Here is a 20000-nt window from a genome sequence, read left to right on the forward strand (position 1 = left end):
GTCGTACTTCTCCAATAACAGGTTGCCAGGATTCCACATCCATAAACGTCCCTCTCATACCCCAGTGGCCCGTAGGTTATTCAGGGATGCCCTTTATAAAGAAACGGCAGCTTTTTATTCTCCCACATTTCAGTGAGGTGGCAGGAGCACTTCCACAGCGTCAACATGTCAGACAGCTTGGCTTTCAAGAAGAATGTTCCAGCTGAATTAGAAAGCTTGAAAACAACAGCAATTAGATGGGGAACTAGCAAGGAGATCTTGGCCCAACACAATTGCGCCGTGACAGTCCACTGAATGCTGCCAATTAAACAGCATTCGTCTCCCAGAAGCATTCATCAATTCACTTGCTGGACAAGTTCCAACATGAGGGATTTGCCAGATAAACGGGAAAAGGTCACTGCCAACACATAACGTATTTCGTTTCTTGTTGAAATTGAAGTCATACATTAGAGGGGTAAAAGCCAACAGCTGATTCAACTGTTTCTCCCTCTTTAACAATTCTTTTTTTTAAAAACTATCAGACCTAATTTTCAGTTCTCACAGACAATATAATAATAAATGTCCACCTTTCTCTTTCTCTCAGATTTCACATTTTATTATGGGAGTGGGTGGGTTAGGGGGAGTCAAAATCGTATCCCACTTGGTCACCGGTGATGGGTGATTGGAGACCATTTTGATTCAAGATGATTACTTGGCAATAATCTTATATAATAATAGTTGTTTTTTTGATACTGTATAATTGAATCGTCAACCTATCATGCACCAATAAAAATAACCCATAACCGGATAACATTATTAACTCAACACTTTAGTGACTGCTGTCCCTGAAAATGTTTTTTTTTTTCCATTACACATTCACATTATTAAGGATACGCTTAAACGAAGTCAATAATGTACAGTCATAATTTTTTTTTCTTCCTCAGCATTGCATTGACAGTTTAATATGTATTTTTTGTCAGGGTCTTCTTTTCCTGCATTTGAATTAACAAAGGAATACGTGTTTTTTTCTGTATTGCTGTTCTGCACATTGTGCTCGTGATTGTGCTCAATGTGTATTCACTCAATTGCTTGCAATTGTCTGACCTGATAAATATTTATTGATTCTATTGTTGAGACATGCCAGGACTGCATTAACATCTGGACAGAAATCGAAATGATTGTGGCCTTATCGAACGAAGGGTAAACATAATATAAAGAAGCAGCTGCGACTGGTGATTAATAGTATTGTGCGTTTCGTAATATCTGCTCTTTCCTTGAATTGATCTCCTCCAAATGTAGACATGCAGGGCATTGTCGCATTCTGTGTGTTAAGTTGCGCATCACACCTGTCAGGATGTTTTTGTGCGTGTGTGTGATTGTGTGTGTGACTGTGTGTGTGTGATTGCTCTGTGGTAAAATGATTGAAACATATGGGTTAATCATAATGGTGTATGATTATATTTACAGCTCTAGGATTTCTGTTGATAATCCCTTGCTTTTTTTTGGATGAAAAATTGAAAAGTGTTCCATTTGTCAAATTCCTAATCCGTTACTAATGCAAAGTGCAGTTTTAGCACCCAGACTCCCTGTGTCAATGTAGAATGTTATGTCACAGGAAGGCTGTATTTGGGTTAGTTTTGGTCTGTCGTGCCAACGGTAAGGCTGCATAGAACATATCTTCAATCACGAACCTTTTCAACATTTTAGTAATTACACATTAAGACTGCATAGGTATGGAAAATCGAGCAGGTTCCAAAAATAGAATCTCATGATTGTAAACCTGTCAATAGTCGCGGAACACAATGCAGCTTTTCTCCATCTTAAGCAGAGAGATGGCTTTAAGAAGCAGATGACGGCATTGGATAAAAAAAGTCAATCAATTGACCTTTACAGCTGCCATTTCCCGCTCCGACATCGGTCAAATATTCAATTTCATAAGATAGAGACAATACACAGTCTCACATTCTCCTGTGTTATAGAAAATAAATTCAAAATCAAGCTTTTAAAAATGTTGATGATGCCTTTCCATTAGCTACCATCTTTTTTTTTTCAGGTGGTTCGGTGAACAGTCTGAAAAATGAGGGCATACAATTTGTAAAAGTAACAGAAGAAAGACTCCAAAGCAAAGCCTCCACCAAGGCTGTACATAAAAATGACGGACTCCCTTGAATATCGATATAACGAGACTTTACTGTATTATTATTATTACTATATTACTAATACAGTAAAGTCTCGTTATATCGATACTCAAGGGAGTCCGAAAAAATATCGATATAACCGGGACTATCGATATATCCGACCCTGTTCGCATGTAATTTTCTCCGTGCGTGCATAGAAATAGTTTCGATATAACCGGGACTATCGATATATCCGATATCGATATAACGAGACTTTACTGTAATAATACTACTACTACTACTACTACTACTACTAATACTACTACTACTACTACTACTACTACTACTACTACTACTAATAATAATAATAATAATAGATTTCATTTATAAGCGCCTTTCAAAACTCTCAAGGTCACTTTACAGTCACAGGATAAGTTTTTCTGTGGGTGAGCAGCGGCAGCCACACGCGCCAGCGTTCACTCAACCCGGAATAAGTTAAATAGACATAAAGCGAGCTAGTTAGCGAGACAGACAGACAGACGCACAGGCAGGCAGAGAGAGAGAGATAGAGAGAGAGAGATAGCCTAATAGATAATAAAACTCTACAATTGATCTCTCTCCTTCTCTTTATTTTTTACCATTTAGTTAGCGTGTTCGTGTGAAAACCCATTTCCTACCTCAGCTTGATACCTATCTTCGATAGGATTTGCGGTTTTTTGTTTTAATTCCTCGTTTAAAAAAAGTTGTCTTTTCCTCGTGAGATGAGACTGAAATTTGAAGCAGTTTACAAGTGCATGTTGAATGGATGTCAACAATGGGCAAATGGCAAGATTTCCAGAGTTATAACATGTAATAATGTCATTTTTATATACATTAACACTGAACAGAGAAATGTCATTTAAAAATGGTCACTTTCCCAACACTTTTCTAGCTTTTTCTCTGGTGTTTTCTTTGATGGCTTAGGTGAGCTTTTATTAGTGTGTGGTGAAAAGTCTAACCTTAGCCCTGATTTAATGAAAAAAAAAAAAAAAAAAACTCACATAGCTCAACAGGAGTGCCGCAAAGCCACAGAGGTGGAGCAAAGACGCGGTGCAAGTATCTTATTAAAAACTGAAAAGACTGCTCGTGCTGCGACCAGAGTCCAGTGACAGAGGGCAAGTGAGAACATTTGTCAGAACTCATTCAGGCTAACCGCCGCAACCCATGCCTGGCACGACAGGAGTGCAGGGTGGACTGACCAATATTTCTGAACAAAAAACAAAAGGGGATAGGATCTCAATAGAAAAGGTCAAAATGAAACTCAAAGTAACAAAGAATCAACGGGCAAGCAAAGGCATGCAATGACAAGTTATGTGTTTGACAGTTTATCCCATTCCATCAACAGTTGAAAGTGGATTGGTGGCTCTTGCTTTTCATTTTTTTCCTCCCACATTCCAAAAACATGCGTGGGAGGTAAACGAAACACTCAACATTTTATGTCAGTGTGAATGGTTGTCGTCTATGTGTGCCCTGAGATTTTCTGGCAGCCAGTTCAGGTTGTAGACCGCCTATGACGCAATGACACCTTGGATCGTGTTCAGTAGGATACTCAAATACTAAAATACTCAATAGCACCAACACGATATTCAACGACCTCTGATAATTTTAAATGGGCATCCGATCGAGCCGAACCAAATACAGGTAACATCCGATTTACGACTGGCACGAGTTACGACCACCCGTACTTACGACCACGACCGCCAGACCTTTTTTTTTTTTTTTTTTTTTTTTTTTTAATTCCACAGCTGCCACCACTACAGCCAGCAGCGCGACAGAGACATAGGTCCGTGCAGGATGATTTATTAAGCTACAACACAAAGCGCTGGTCCCAAAAAGAGGACCAGGGGAATAATCAAAAATAAAGAATACCAAAAACGACAAGTGAAGGGGCTCAATGGGAAACCCGACAATGGCGAGAAGCAACTCGCACACGGTGGTGCAGAAACGGAACAATCTCGAAAGGATTACGGGATGTGTGTGCGGGATGGGGGTGGCTCGGACGAAGGTATAGAAAGTCCAGGGTAATATAAAGTACAAATACAAGTTGACAGCGTCCCGTTTTCGTACCTGCTGTCCTGACGAAGGAAGTGGTGGAAGCGGGGAAGCGGTGGCCCCGCCCCCAGCTGTCAATCCGAACGTGACAATATCGAACAAGTAGGATGTTTATTTGCCAGAGCAGCATTGCACAAAATGACGATACAAAATAACTTTTTCTTAACAAACGCGTACGACAATTTTCTCCAGCATGACAGCATCTCACTCGTACAGCATTCGGGGGGAAGGAGGGGTGTCCGCCGCGGCGCAGCGGGTGGGATCGCCGCGTCGCAAACGCCGCGTCGCAAACGCCGCGTCGGGCTCACGGTCGGCGCCGCCTCCTCTTTGAGACAGGTGACCTCTTCTGGCTTCTCTGTTAGCAGGGAGAGCAATTTTTGTACAGCTCGCATGCGTGGGAAGCCGCGCGTAATTTGGGTCAGCAGAAAGCGTGTGCGCCGACACAGTAATAAAGATCGATAATACGAAATATAAAATGATTAAAATTACACTAAAAGTTATAAGATTTATAAATGAACTGTCAACATTTTGTGTATAATAATATTCAATAGAAAATGTTGCTTAAAAAGATTGACATCGTATACTATCCTGTCACATATTTGTTATGATCACGTGACCCTCATGTCAGCCATTTTGAATGCTTTTCGATTTACGACCATTTGATTTACAACCGTTTTGTCGGAGCGGAACCCGGTCATAACTCGGATGTTACCTGTATTAGGAAAAAAACATTGGCACCACACTACCCACTCTCGAGGATTTGCACGTTGCAAGAATCAAGACAAGAACACGGAAAATCAGACTGGATCCTCTGCACCCTGCCCACCACCTTTTCTAGCTACTCCCTTCAGGCAGGCGCGACTGATCCATGCGCACCAAATCCATCAGACATTTAAACAGCTTCCTCCCTTTAGACATTAAGTAGTCCAAATACAACTGTATAGTGCCTCTTTACAATTTTGCATAACCCTGTGGAAAAGCTTCCCATTTTAGTCGTTGTAGCGCCAACTCTGTACTCACTTGAACCACTGCTGCTTGATACTTTGTACATTGTGTCACAGTTGTTCCTGAGAGGCACACATTAAATTTAGAAATTAGATTAGATTAGATTAGATTCGCCTCTATTAGTATCCTCCATACTTATTTGTCATGTCTTTTTTAAAATGATACTAATGCAGCGTGTTCTACCGGAGACAAATTCCTTGTGTGCTCTACATACTTGGCCAAAAAAGATTATTCTGATTCTGATTCTGATATTGATTCTGATTCTGATTCTGGTATGAGCGTCATCCAGTTTGTGTGGTAGGACTATTTCAGTGCTGTTGTTGTCAAGTATATTCTTGAGTCCACCAATGTATTTGCTTGAGACTGTTGAACCATTTTGTTTAAACCTAATTTTGGTATAAGCGCACAAAGTACCGATGTAGTGTTTCTGTCAGAATACATATTATTGTCTGTCTCAATTTGTGAGTTTGTGAATGCTGCACAATTCTCTGCCAACATATTCATCTTGCTCAATGTACATCTGTTGGAATTTTTGTGTTTTTGTGTTTGGAGTACATGTGTTTACTTAAGTGTGTGTGTGTGTGTGTGTGTGTGTGTGTGTGTGTGTGTGTGTTTGCGTGTGCGTGCATGTGTGTTTGTGTGTTAAATGTGGTTTGAGTGCGAGGCTGGCTGGCCAACTGACTGCCCGTGAGCGAATCACATGACCGTGTTAGCTTGTCTGTTTGTGTGTTTATCTTAATTACAGGATGACTGCAATCGGATCTCAAACCCAACAGTATTGTCTTGGTGTTTTAATGTTTTGTTTCTGCTTTTTAACATTCCCCAGACAGTGTTCCTCAGCACCAGCATTTGGTGTATAGTCAATTTAAAATCCCCTAAAAAACGTCGTTCCTGCTGTTTCACTCGCAATTATGTTAACTCTTCTGTAAGGTATTGAGTGCTGTTTTTTTAACTTTGTCTCATTAAACAACATAACACGGGAAAATATTACCGACATATCTTGATGCGATCATGTTACACAGCTGCAAATTAAACATTATTGTCTATAAAATATTCATTGTTAGAGCTCCCATTTTCGTGAATAAAATTCACTTTCACATTAATGTCTTTTAATGTCCAATAAACCATCTTGTTATTTACTTCTAAGTGTTGACAACAGGTGACACAAATGCAATTATTGTCTAACACATAATAAATATATTCGAGCACAAAGGGTCCTAGTTTGAACAACAAAGATTGTGTGACAGGGGTTCTGTCGTTGAATAGACAACATGCATGTACCATATTTTCCGGTGTATAATGAGTGTAAGGCACATGCCCATTAAATGGTATATTTTCAAACCTTTTCCATATATAAGGTGCACCAAACTATAAGGCGCACCTTCAATGAATGAAATAAGTTCTCCAAATGTAATATAGAAATACTTTTCCAAATACTGTATAGGCACACCATATTATAAGGCGCTACAGTAGAGCTAGGGTTATGCACTACTTCTTCTACAGGGGGAAATTGAGTCGGTGGGTGCTGACAGTAGTTGCGAGACCTGTTGTGGCTCAATATGACTTCACATATAAGGCTCACCTGCGTATAAGGCGCACGGTCATTTTATGAAGAAAATGAAGGCTTTTGGGTGCGTCTTATACACCGGAAAATATGGTATTTCTTTAAATGTTAATCACCCCGTGATTCAAAAAAATGCTCAATTGCCATGGCTTTTTTATACAGTATAAATAACTTCCATCAAATCACATAGCAGGAAGTGTCAACAAGCAAAATGACTTTCGACCCTTTCAGCAATTAATTAAAACAAATAAATATGGAAAAACTAGTGACAAATGATTATTTTACTCTTGGCTGGCTGAGATATGACAGACAGACACCGTGGACAGAGACTCAGAACCAGAAAGATTGTCCCCACTGCCGGCAGGAGACGCAGTCATCAGATGACATACGTCTGAATTCTGCACCTCTGCCAAGCTATTTATTGAGAGTATATGTAAATTAAAGTGATATACAGTAAAGTCTCGTTATATCGATATTCAAGGGAGTCCGAAAAAATATCGATATAACCGGGACTATCGATATATCCGACCCTGTTTGCATGTAATTTTCTCCGTGCGTGCATAGAAATAGTATCGATATAACCGGGACTATCGATATATCCGATATCGATATAACGAGACTTTACTGTATTAGTAAAACATAGTTTTCTTGATTATAATGCCACGCCTCTGGGCGTTCTGAGCACCAACAGCTGCAAGCAGTAAAACATAAGACATTTTAATTGGTTGTCTTTTCCAAGAACTGATAAGTTTGTAATCTGGCGCTTGTGCAGGATGTTTAAGCCGTAAATAACTTTGGTGAAAAAGGAGTATCTGAAGCCCTGAATTCTGTGCAAGGCCGGACCTTCTAGAATCTAGATGGAGACGACAGTTCACCTTGCCGTGTCTGTTTCACTCAGATTTACTGTGGCCATCTGCGCTTTGACTGTAGGCCCATTGTTTAGTTGGTCAGCAAAGCACGGCACTTTTAAACATGATAAATTATTATTCTCCATCAGTAACACACAACACAAGAGTAAAACGCTTGGGTGCAGGCAGTCAGACACTTGCTATTACATTTTAAAGAAATCTCAAGATGCCAAAAATACTGGCCAAGAAGCCTGTAGTGGATTGGATAATTTTTGTATTGGCATTTAAAACGATATATATATACAGTAAAGTGTCGTTATATCGATATTCAAGGGAGTCCGAAAAAATATCGATATAACCGGGACTATCGATATATCCGACCCTGTTTGCATGTAATTTTCTCCGTGCGTGCATAGAAATAGTATCGATATAACCGGGACTATCGATATATCCGCTATCGATATAACGAGACTTTACTGTATATATCTTGCTTACGTCTATTCCCATGTTGTTGACTGTAATATGTCTGACAGAAAGCCAACATAGCAGTGCAAGAATTCTGACTAAAGCAAAATTTTGCATATATTAATTCTGTCATTATCAGTCGAATATATAATGATTGAAAAATTGAAAACAAAATTAAGAAAGGTTTTTGTTTTCCCAACAGCACTATTGGATTGGATTTGCCTTTATTAGTCTCGCAGTGAAGAAATTTAGATTTCACAGCAGCAAAGGAATGAAAGTAGAAAAGCAAAACACAGGAGCTGCTGGAAAGGCAGCCACTCTCGCGGCGCCGTCTTGAAGTCAAAAGAAGGAAAAAAAAAATAAATAACAAATAACCTGACAACACAAAGACACAGAGAGACATTCATTCTTAAGCACTTTCTGTACCCTCTTTGTTACATAAAGCAGTTCCAGATGAAAGAGGAGAGGATCAAAGTGTCTCTTCACCAGTGGATCAGGGACATCATGGTGGAATGTGCACGTCAACTACAAGCTAAATGTTGAAAGCAAACACGCAGCTGTAGCATCCATTGACGAAAAGAGATTGTTTCACATCTCCTGTCCCACATAAATCAGCTTCAATTCCATCCCGCGACAGTTCCATATACGCATCGGCGCTCTGCGCTGACGCTCCTTCCTTCTTATCGCGGTCTCCTCAAGCCATGTATCCATCCAGCCGCAGACTGTCCAACAGCACCGACCTTCCACTGAACAAAGCGGGGCTGTGAAGATGCTGCCCATTACAGGCGCAAAAAAGCACAATGGCCCAGAGCTGTCCAGCGATGGCAGTCGAATGGCACCGACATTCCTCCCATTCAAAAACAGTACTGGCATATCCATGCTGCCGAAAAGGCGCAACCGCTCAGCACAGTCTCCTCCTTGATGAATGTCGTGGTCAAAAATGCTGAAAAACAATCCGTATCCATTCCACACGACGCACAACAACACAAAGTGACAAAAGAAAACACAAAAACAAGACAAAAACAACAAAAAAAGCAAGGCTCATCAGCGCACTTGCTGACGGCTGCCTACTCGGGCGCCATCTTGGACTCCTATCTGCCTGAACTTTTGGCAGACTGCACTAGCCACTTTAAATTCAAATTGTGCACTTTGTTCAACTTTTCTCCTGTCCTCTCCTACTCATCAGCCTTCCATCACAACTTTGTGTGTTGATGCCAACTTTTAATTTATCAAAATCATTTTGAGAAATTTGTGACTGTAAATCTGTCTGTCTCTCAGTAAAATCTACATTTGCTTCTTTTGGAGGGTATAAATGACACTGACATCTTCTTTTGAAACACGACTAAAGCCTTAGTGCTTCTGTATCTTCGACAAAAATGAATCCAGCATGAACATAACAACACATCAGATTAGTACGTACTTTCGGCAATTGTTTATGAGTGTGTGTCTGTGTCTGCGTGTATGTGTTTTGCATCAGCATAATACACTCAGTCTGGAACATCTAAATGAATCCCCTATGCTTTATCCTCCCAAAGCTAAGTGACCTAGTTTAGATATCATCACTACCCCCCCCCCCCCCCCCGTTACTTTTGTAGAGTCTCAAAGCAATTTGATATGAATGTGTCTTCGGCGGTGGAGAGGAAAGATCGTATATATGTGTATTGGTTAATTGTGTTTGTGTGTGCTCAAGGGTAGTCATGGCTTTGTTGAGATTTGTGGAGACCTCTAACAAAAAAAAGAAAAGTACTTTCGATCAAGCAGTTCCATCCCGCATGACTCAGAGGAAATAGTGCTCAATTCTGATCATTTTTCTCCAACTTGATGACAGAAATGACAACTAATTTCCCCTAATTTCTGCATTCTTGCAGATGAGGCTGACAAACGTGACCTAAGGAGGCTGTCTATCCTGCGACTGGATCCCACTGTGCAAAGCTTAAGCACCTGGGGGACGAGCAGTCGAGAGAAAAAGATCACGGAAGAGACTGCGCCACGCCAAGTATTGACCGAACCCAAAAGATCAGTGTGGAATAAATCCAAACGAAGAGTGGCTGCTGATGGGGACAGCAAGGTAATCTCAGAAACTGGAATCATGAGAGGAGAAGGGGTTGAAGTCAGACTGGCAGACACAAAGGAGCAAAAGCTGCCAGGCTCATTGAGAGACTCAGCTGCCTGGCTCAAGCAGGCGATTGGAGCGGACCAAGGAGGCCATGCCGTCATCCCAATGGCGGCGCACACAACTCAACCACCAACAGTGGGAAAGCCTTTAGGACTGCTGTCGAAGGCTGCTTGGACAAAAATCTCCTCTCCGTCATCATCCAAAATGTCCTCCTCTTCGAGCTCTACAACTAAAGCGTCCTCTTTAACTTCCTTGTCCGGATCTTTATCCTCCACTCTAGCCATTAAACGTGATGTTCAGACAGCAATGCCAGATGCTGTCTCTCCTCTTGATGTCAGCGGCAGCATTTTCGATGCTAATAGCACCACCACTTTTGGTAAGCCTTCAAATGTGTTCATGTGGAGGAGAACGAATCATCTTTTTGGAACAGCTGAGAAATGGGAAAATAGTACCGCGGGGCATAAGTGTAGGTGATAATCAGCGATGGGCACTTTCACCTATTTTAACGGAGCAGGAATCAAACCCATAACCTCCTCACCAGACCACCCTACAACATGTCAAAAATGTAATTTTAAAACTTTGACATCAGACATAACTTTCAATTTCCCAGTACACAGACAAATGAACACATGAAAAAATGCAAATAAAATACGTAAAATATGCTCTGAGAAAAAGAAATGATACACATTTTTGAGACAAATATACACTTTTATATATATATCGATGAAAAGGTTTCTTCAGCCGTCATCTGTACTTTTTTGAAGGTGTCGGATGTTTCGCTTCTTATCCAAAATGCTTCTTCAGCGAACTAAAGTCTTCCTGGTAGGTTCGGCCCTATATCTCATCTCATCTCATTTTCCGTACCGCTTATTCCTCATTAGGGTCGCGGGGGTTGCTGGAGCCTATCTCAGCTGTCTTCGGGCACAAGGCGGTGGACACCCTGAATAACACCCTGAAGAACAAAGACATACAACCGTCACTCTCACACTCACACCTAGGGACAATTTGGAGTGGTCAATCTGCCTGCCATGCATGTTTTTGGAGTGTGGGAGGAAACCGGAGGACCCGGAGAAAACCCACGCGGGTCCGGGGAGAACATGCAAACTCCACACAGGGAGGCCGGACCGGGACGCGAACCGGCGACCTCTGCACTGTGAAGCCGGTGTGCTAACCACTTGACTACCGGGCCGGTAGTATGTATGTATATATATATAGATAGATATCCCGACTGTCGAGACATGGCAGTGCCGGACTCTGCTATGATATATGTATGTCATCAGCTACAGAGCCTTGCATTGCTGACCCCTGGCCTTTTCGTTTCAGATTAAACTGAAATTACATTATGGTGAGATGGTGCGTTTAACAAGAGGATTTATTGAGCATTTTATCACTTCAAGAAGTTAATGGGTGTTTTTTTGTCTTATTTTGTGAAGTATATTTGTTTGTAAATATTGGAAAATGCGCCGATGCGTATGTGGAACTGTCGTGGATTGGAATTGAAGCGGATTTACGTGGGACCGGAGATCACTGTTTGATCCTCTCTTCTTTCATCTAGAACTGCTTCATACAACAAAGAGGGTACAGAAAGTGCTTAAGAATGAATGACTGTCTGTGTCGTTTGTGTTGCGTCACATTATTTGTTATTTTGTTGTTGTTTTGATTTCAAGATGGCACCACGAGAGTGCTTGCCTTTACAACAGGTCCTGTATTTTGTTTTCCTACTTTTTCCTTTCCTTTCTTACTTTCCTTTCTTACTTTCATCACTTTTCTGCTGTGGAATGTAAATTTCTCCACTGGAAGACTAATAAAGGCTAATCCAATCCAATCCAATAATCAAAAGTAAACTGCGATGAAAAAAAGCAGACAAAGAGATAAAAACAAAATAAAAGGGAACAATGCATTTATTCATTTATTTTACGAGAACAGTGCTGAAACCTTTTATACTTCTTACTATTGAATACAATTTCTGCTTTGGAAAAGGACTGTTCAACTTGATGATAATGGCATCAAGAAGACCGTTGTTGCACAAGACATTTGACAACTCTTGATGGATGTAAACACACTTTGAGCCTGCTGAGATGGTTGTCAGTCTGAACATGAAAGAAGAAGAAAGCTGCATTTAGATTGTCATATTTTGACTAATGTCCAATAAAATATCTCAATTTAAATAAATACAGTAACCCAGTGATCTGTTCCGTAAAGCATTTTCAGTCAAAAAACATTTTGGTACTTCCTTATCCTCTGCAGCGTTTTCTTTTCCTCCCATTGGCATGCATCACATGTTTTGAGATAAAATGCCTCAGTCCCTCAAATTGTAATTCATCTGCGGGTCCCGCATTTAAATTGGATTTCATTTTGTCAAATAGTTGGGGGTTTTCTGTTGATAAGCAAATCATCACCTTCTCCTTTTACTCAAATATCGCATTTAGTTTTCATTCACTCAGAGTATCCTGCGTATCTTTTCAGCTATATTTAAGTGGAGTTGGATGTTAGTGCTTTTTCCCACTAAATTATGCAAACCTTTGTGCATTTCCAGCATCCTTCTCACAAAAAAAGCCTCTCGACGGGTATCGCATGATTTTAACCCGCACACCATTTTAAGCAGTTTATTTAGGCTCCTCTGAACATGTGCTTTGGTTCAATTCTCATCTGAACCAAAGCACCTTAATGCAGGTTGGATTTTGCATTGCACATTTTGTCCATGAGCGAGTTTCTGGAAAATGGAAAAATATAGCATTCTTTCATCTTTTTGATGCAGATGCCGTCCATTCTACCGAAGCGTCAGTCAGCAACCCGCCAGCTTGGGATCTTCCCACGGTTCCCGAGTCCCTCTTGTCCACAATGGGTGACCACGACATCACACTTCCAGCAAATGTCACCAGCCCTTTCTCCACTTATCAATGGAACACCACTGTGCCTGTGCGCACTAGAACTTCCTCTCAGAACACAACGACTAAAAGAAATACCACAAGCACTCCGTCAACCACCACCACCTCAAGCACCATTCTGAGAGCAAATACACAACTGCTGTCGACCGCAACTTCACTCACCACAAGCCTGGACAACTCGACCGATGACAGTGTTTGGGTAGAAACTTTGAAAGCAACTCAGTCCTCAGGGACCATTTCAACTGTGAGCACCCTTGACGTGACAGCACCAGTGGAAACCACCGCCGTTACCGTTACACTTTCCTCAAATATCACGGATGCTGTAACCATTCAGCCATCATCGAGTCTCAAACCAACCACTGATGTGACAACTCAGCCGACAACAACCACCACCACCTCTACAACAACACCACCAACCACTTGGACACCCGCTCCATCCACCACGATAATGACGACGACCACACATGGTAGTACTACTCCAGACATCACTACCACCGCCGCCACCACTACAACGACCATTGCAACAACTGCTTCACCAACTTTAGTGACGACAGTATTTATCCGAGCCCAAACTGTGTCACTTACAACGGCAGAATGGCCAAGGAGCACTATTGCAGAGGAAAGTCCTCTACCGTGCAACATCACGGAGAAGTACTGGGTCAAAACAGGTAAGAAACTTTTTCACAGTAAACAGTATTCCAATTTCATCTTAACCCTGTCTTTAGTTGCGTCTACATCAGACGTGCCCATTTAGTCGATCGTGAGCGACCAGTGGGTTGTCAAAGTCATCGTGAAGGTTGTGTTAAAAAAAGTATCTCTGTGCTTTCACAAAAATTATTACAAAAATAAAACGTCACCTTTAATTTGTTAACGTCACTCGAAATTGTTAGCATTCAGCTGTTTGCAATGGCATATTGGAATTAGAGCTGTCGCGATATAGCTTTTATTATCTAATTATCACTAAAAGTTAGTTTCGCGTACAATATACCTATGACACTGGTAAACAATGGCAATCTGGGGGACCAAGAGTATTTTAAACAGGTACGCCTGAGCTATGATAGTTAATAGGCAGCAAAGCTGGCTCCTCATTTGGTCTCCCACGAAGGTCGGCAGTGATTTTCTTTTCACAAACTCCAAGTCTTGTGTCTACTTAATTTGTATTTTCACCTTTTAGGGCCTGTTATGGCTGTCGCCCATCATGGCCTGCGTGTATAAATGCGGGAGTGCTCGAAACAGGTCGATCGAGGAAGGATGGTTGGGCTAAAAGTAGATCTTCGGCCCAAAAAGTTTCGGCACCAATCGTCTACATTTTAAATATATATTCATTCTAGATGTGGATTACTCATGAAAAGATAAGACAACATTGTATATGCTACACTTCGGATAGTTTCCCAAAAGTCATACTATATTATTATTGTCACATCCTCCTCAGCGCCAGGAGCACTCCCCTCCCTTCCTGTCACATCCTCCTCAGCTCCAGGAGCGTGCCCCTCCCTTCCCTGCTCTCCGGACTCACTCACCTGTTTCTCATTCCCTTGATTGTGCCTTCTGGCTATAAAAGCCACGCATTCCCGCTCGGTCCGTGCCGGTATATTCTCCGTAGTTTCCCTGTCGCCCAGCAGTACACAGGTTTGTTCCGCTTGTCTACTCAGTTGCCTGATTTTTGTTTGCTCTGCGTGTCTCAGTAAAAACCTTTCTTGAACTTTCCGTCTCCACCGTGTATTTTGGATCCAACCCCTTGCTACTTTCCTTCGTCCCTCGTGTCCTGTCACCACTCCTCGAGCGGACGTGACAATTATGTCCATTGGCTTTAATATTAATATCTGGTCTCAAGATGGATATTAACCATTTTCTTGAACATTCAAATGAAGTCATAATAAACACGTACAATCCCTTTTCAGCGGCTTAGACTTGGTGTACCTATTATGCGTTCAAGATGTAATTCTTCGCACTCAAATTAATTAAAACACGCACAAAAGCAAGGACACATTTTCCCAGAACATGAAAAAATGATTACAAAGAAGCTTGGCGATGACTGAAATTTCTGGTGCTCACGAAACGTCTTCCTATTTTGTACCCAACACACTAAAGCGCTCTGGTAGCTCTGACACTTTCATGTCAAGGTGTGCCATGTTTCTTCATTCACAGTTTTGTCCATTGAGATTCCGAAGAGCCAACTCGATCTTGTCCTGAAACAGAATCTCGCAAAAGGATTAAGTCACGCCCTGCAGAAAGCCCTAAATGACTCCACTGCTTTTGCACAGGTCAGTCTGTCCTATATGTTCACATCTATGATGTTAATCACTAATACTCACACAGATCAGGAATTGCATCTTAAGGGCATTAGCCAGATTCACGTTTCTGTCAACTAGGTCTATTGCTTAATAAAAACACATGTTGCACACTGCAAGAATCCAAACTAGGGCGCGGAAAATCCTACTGGACCCTCCGCACCCTGCCCACCACCTTTTCCAGCTACTCCCCTCAGGCAGGCGCTACCGATCCATGCGCACCAAATCCAGCAGACATTTAAACAGCTTCTTCCCCCAAGCCATTAACTCTTTGAACTCTTTCAACAGTAGCCAAAATGGAACTGTATAGTGCCACTTAGCAGTTTTTTTGACAACGATACTCGTGCAGCGTGTTCTACCGGAAACAAATTCCTTGTGTGTCCTACATACTTGGCAATAAAGATGATTCTGATTCTGATTCTGATTCTGATGTACAAAAAATGGATGCTTTACGAGCAATAAATAAGCATACACACAGATAGAACTGTGATGGGACTCACACAATTGGCCTTTTGCCCCGGATGAGACAATTACCCTTTCTGCCAACGTTTTTTTCTTCTTCAAATCAATGACTGGAAGAAAAACGATCCTCTATGGCAGTAATCAGCCACTCTTCCCCAAAATCAGTTTTGATGTCTGTTGAGTATTTAGTTGCCTTCTTGTGAGAAATGTCTGAATCGCTGCAGAGACAAACCATCGCCTTGCACTCCCCCTGCCTCCTTCCCCTGTAATTATATGTTGCGCATTGCTAAGCGCCAGCTGCCAAGCGGAATTACTGTAGCCTGCTGAAATATGTGTGTGAGGTGGATGATTTAGGTGTTTCACCCACGAGATGATTACTTTTTCATCCTAAAACAAACCCTAAAAATTATCTATAGTGAACAAGGTACACATTTTGTCACAACTAAATCAACTACAGTAAAGTCTCGTTATCTCGATATTCTCGGGAGTCGGGAAAAATATCGATATAACCGGACTATCGATATATCCGATCCTGCGGCATGTAAATTTTCTCCTTGCGTTCATAGAAATAGTATCGTAATAAGCGGTACTATCGATATAACCGATATCGAGATAACGAGACTACTACTGTATTTAAAAGCCGGTGCATGTACAATAAAGAGGGAGACTTCTTCAACGCCAGACCGACAGAAAAAAAGATATATATATACTGCAGTTTCACTGATCGCGATTTGTCAAGTTCGCGAGTTTTATTTCAATTCCTGTACACATCTTCTGTCTTTTGAGGTGAAAACCCGAAGAAAAGGGCTTAAGCATAAACATTTTGCAATACCATTTCCGAAAATAGAAACAAACATTTACAATGCGATCGACAGGGCTCCTGATCCCCTCTAAATGGTGCCATTGAGTACATTTGTCATCTAACCATGCGTGTTCAAGCAGTAAATTCATTACTTCTGTTGTGTACATCTGTTTTTTCTAATATTCTTGAATATATTTAGTTTCGCATAAATTCCTGTTCAACACTAAGGTCATTTGTCAGTAATATAGTAAAAAAAGGAGTAGACATGTAAATAATTACACATAGTCAATTTATACTGTTTGCCCCGAAATACAGTGAGACCTCGGCTTACGAACACCTCGCCTTACGAAATTTTCGGTTTACGAACATCAAAGTTATCAAAATTAAACATTGGAATACGCACTACTTTTCACAATACACACCCACCACGGCTGGTGGAGTGATCTTCGGATCTGGCGGAGTGATATTCAGATCTTCGGCGGAAGCACACGACCGAACAGCGCTCCAGCCGGCGCACCTTTCCACAAACGATCTCTCTGAATTCACACATCGATCGCCTCCGAGGAGCTTTTTGCAGATAATTTTACTATTAGGAAATGAATGCAAGATGATCCCCTAATAATCACCGTCGAGGAGAAGAAGGAGATCATTGAGAAACACGAACGAGGTGTGCGCTTGTGGCGTCACATGTGCACACCGCAGCTGTCATGTGAATCTCACGCTGTGTGTCACTTCCCTGAAAGTAACTTTCTACGACCATTCTCCAAATAAAGAGCCCCGTACCGTCCACCATTGCTACCATCCTTCGCCTAAAAGCTTTATACAAAGGCGTTATTTAGTCGATGCTTTCACATGACTAATGACACCGAAACTTTCACGTGCGAGTTGACAGCTGGGGCGGGGCCGCGGCTCGCGACCTCCGCCAGCCAAAGAAGGCAATTTCATTTCAACGAGTCGCTGTCACCTCACCAGTGACATGATTACGATGCCTTGCGCCTCGCTGTGTCTCATGCTGACAAGTCCAGGTGTTTGCTTTGCCTGAGGTGACTGTTAGCCGCAATCACGTAAGTTTGTTGCTTTCCGGGATTGCGAATCTGCCATTTTATTTTGCCTAGCTTGACAGGCTGGACGGATCACCCCCCCGCCCCCGCCTTCTTCTGTCGCGTTTTATTCAGCGTCCATGGAATCATCGGACTCGCGCCTTTTGTTGTAATAATATCTCTGCCAGCACCTACGGGACTTGAAGTGGATGCAGATGACATCGAGAAGCTTTGTTGCTGACCATAATGAGGTCCTCAACACAGAGGATTTGATTTGCCTTCAAGAGGACAAGCAGAAGCAGGCCATTCAAGTTGATGTGCAGGCTTTTATTTAACAGTTCCATCCAGAAAACGCTATGAGAATCATCAACATGATGAATGATAATGTGATGCCTCATTTTCGTAAGATCTTACAAGTCAAAAAGCAACAGGTGTCAATTAAGAGCCATCAACGACCATGTAATGTAAATTAAGTGACTTTATTATATAGTGCAGTGTATTTCTTTCATTACAATACAATAGCACATTTATTATACATAGAATAAGGTATGTTGTGTGTAGTTTTAAGGCTTATTTAGTTGAAAATTCTATTTTATGGAGACCTGGGAACAGATTATTCTCATTTTAATGGTTTCCTACGGGAATTTTTTTTCAGATACACACTTTTCGCCTTACACACTCTGTGAACACAATGAGCCAAAAATTGTATTGAGTTGTAGGAGTGTGGTAATGTGCTATTACGACTGCATCTAACTGTTAGATTTATCGTGAATGTGTTAGATTCTAACACATTCAATTTCACCTATAAAAATGTGAACAGACGGCATATTACACCCTGCATTGAATGTTATTATATTTTAAATTATTTCACTGCGAGACATATCAATGCTGGGGCACATCAACAATCGGAAGTAGAAGTAGATGAGTCTCCAAGTGCCCACCTTCTGCTTTATCAAGCCGTCAATGAGTGACTCCCACAGCGACACAGTTGTCCCTCTCACAAATCTACAACTCTGTACTCTTTTGTGAAATTAGAGATTGCAGAGTGACGCCACACACCAGACACGATTCATGCTGTTTACTAAAAGAGAACCTAATACGTTAGCAGATCTATGTGTGTCATGTTGGAAGGCTAAATGATGGTCGGGGATTCCTTGTGCATGTCTACATTCTGTCACTGTTAAGGCTGAAGTAAAGTATTTTATACAGGGCAACATTTGTGGATTTGCCTTTGGTCTTTGCCCTTCTTAGCAATGAAAATAAATAAGTGCATAATATTAGCAATCTTTTATTCATTTAGCATTGTGTTCTGTGGAAATGTACTATTCATTACACGCAGGACCTGTGCTCAGTTATTTGTCATTCTGCACATTTGACGAACTTTGGCATTCTTTTGCAGGTGGAACGCGATGACTGCAGTCCACACAATGTGACACTGGTTTACTATGTGGCTGGTGTCAAAAGCATCTACATTTCCTCCGTTGTGGTGGAGGCACTTAGTGTTTATAGCTTCGACAAGCTACTGTATGATATCAGACAACATACACCATTGGTTAAGGCAGTTCTGATTCCTGTGGCAACGTGGCTGCCTACTCCAAGTATTCACCTGCAGCTGAAAACAGGTGATGACAGACATTTAGCAATTTAAAATGAGTGTGTTTAATTTCTACAATATCATACTTGTGGGGAAATGCCCGATTTGTCAGTGTGGATGATTTTGTCTTTTCTCAATTAATCATTGTCATAATGTTGCCTTTCTAAAAATACATTTAGGCTTGTGATACTACAGCAGGGGTCGGGAACCTTTTTGACTAAGAGAGCCATAAAAGTAAAATACATAGAAATGTTTTTCAGTGAGAGCCACACACCCGCGCGCGCGCACACCTACACACCCGCGCGCGCACGCAAACACGCACGCACGCGCGGCCACTTTTCAACAAAATGTCAGAATGTATTATTTAAAATAACTTTGTGATAGTACTCACCGTTAACATGAATGATTAACCGTTCCTCATGATTGGTAAACATCCACCCAAACGATCTGAATGAAAGTCAACTTGCCGGGTCCATAGGCAAAGTTACTGCTAGCTAGCCTGCACACGGCTCATTAGCTTCCACACTTGCTATCTGCAATATACTTCTGGCAGAAGTATATTGATGCTAAACGTTAACATGGGGCTTGTTAAAATATCAATGACATTCGACTATTTCATCGATGTTATTGTTTCATTGCAAATTAGAATCGTGAATCCTCCGATGCATTCAAGCTGGAGGGTACTCGTCTTTGTTTTACTGTTTGTTTGGCTGATTTAAAGGGGTGTTTACCTGTTTC

The 20000-nt window shown here is 41.4% G+C and overlaps 1 protein-coding gene across 5 annotated transcripts in view; it reads left to right on the forward strand.

Annotated features, from left to right (window-relative positions):
* kiaa1549la (KIAA1549-like a) overlaps nt 1–20000 on the forward strand; it is a 111194-nt gene that overhangs the window by 25697 nt on the left and 65497 nt on the right. For 4 of the 5 annotated variants that reach the window (XM_088997502.1, XM_088997504.1, XM_088997503.1 and 1 more), the window contains exons 2-5: nt 9938–10561; nt 12944–13741; nt 15222–15337; nt 19068–19290. In XM_088997502.1, the coding sequence (XP_088853628.1) occupies nt 9938–10561; nt 12944–13741; nt 15222–15337; nt 19068–19290 (1761 nt within the window). The remainder of the gene's footprint in view (nt 1–9937; nt 10562–12943; nt 13742–15221; nt 15338–19067; nt 19291–20000) is intronic. The other variant, XM_088997506.1, reaches the window with a different exon arrangement.

The sequence above is a fragment of the Hippocampus bargibanti genome, linkage group LG05 (assembly GCF_051943395.1).
Source record: "Hippocampus bargibanti isolate YZ-2025 linkage group LG05, ASM5194339v1, whole genome shotgun sequence".
NCBI classification, from domain to species: Eukaryota; Metazoa; Chordata; class Actinopteri; order Syngnathiformes; family Syngnathidae; genus Hippocampus; species Hippocampus bargibanti.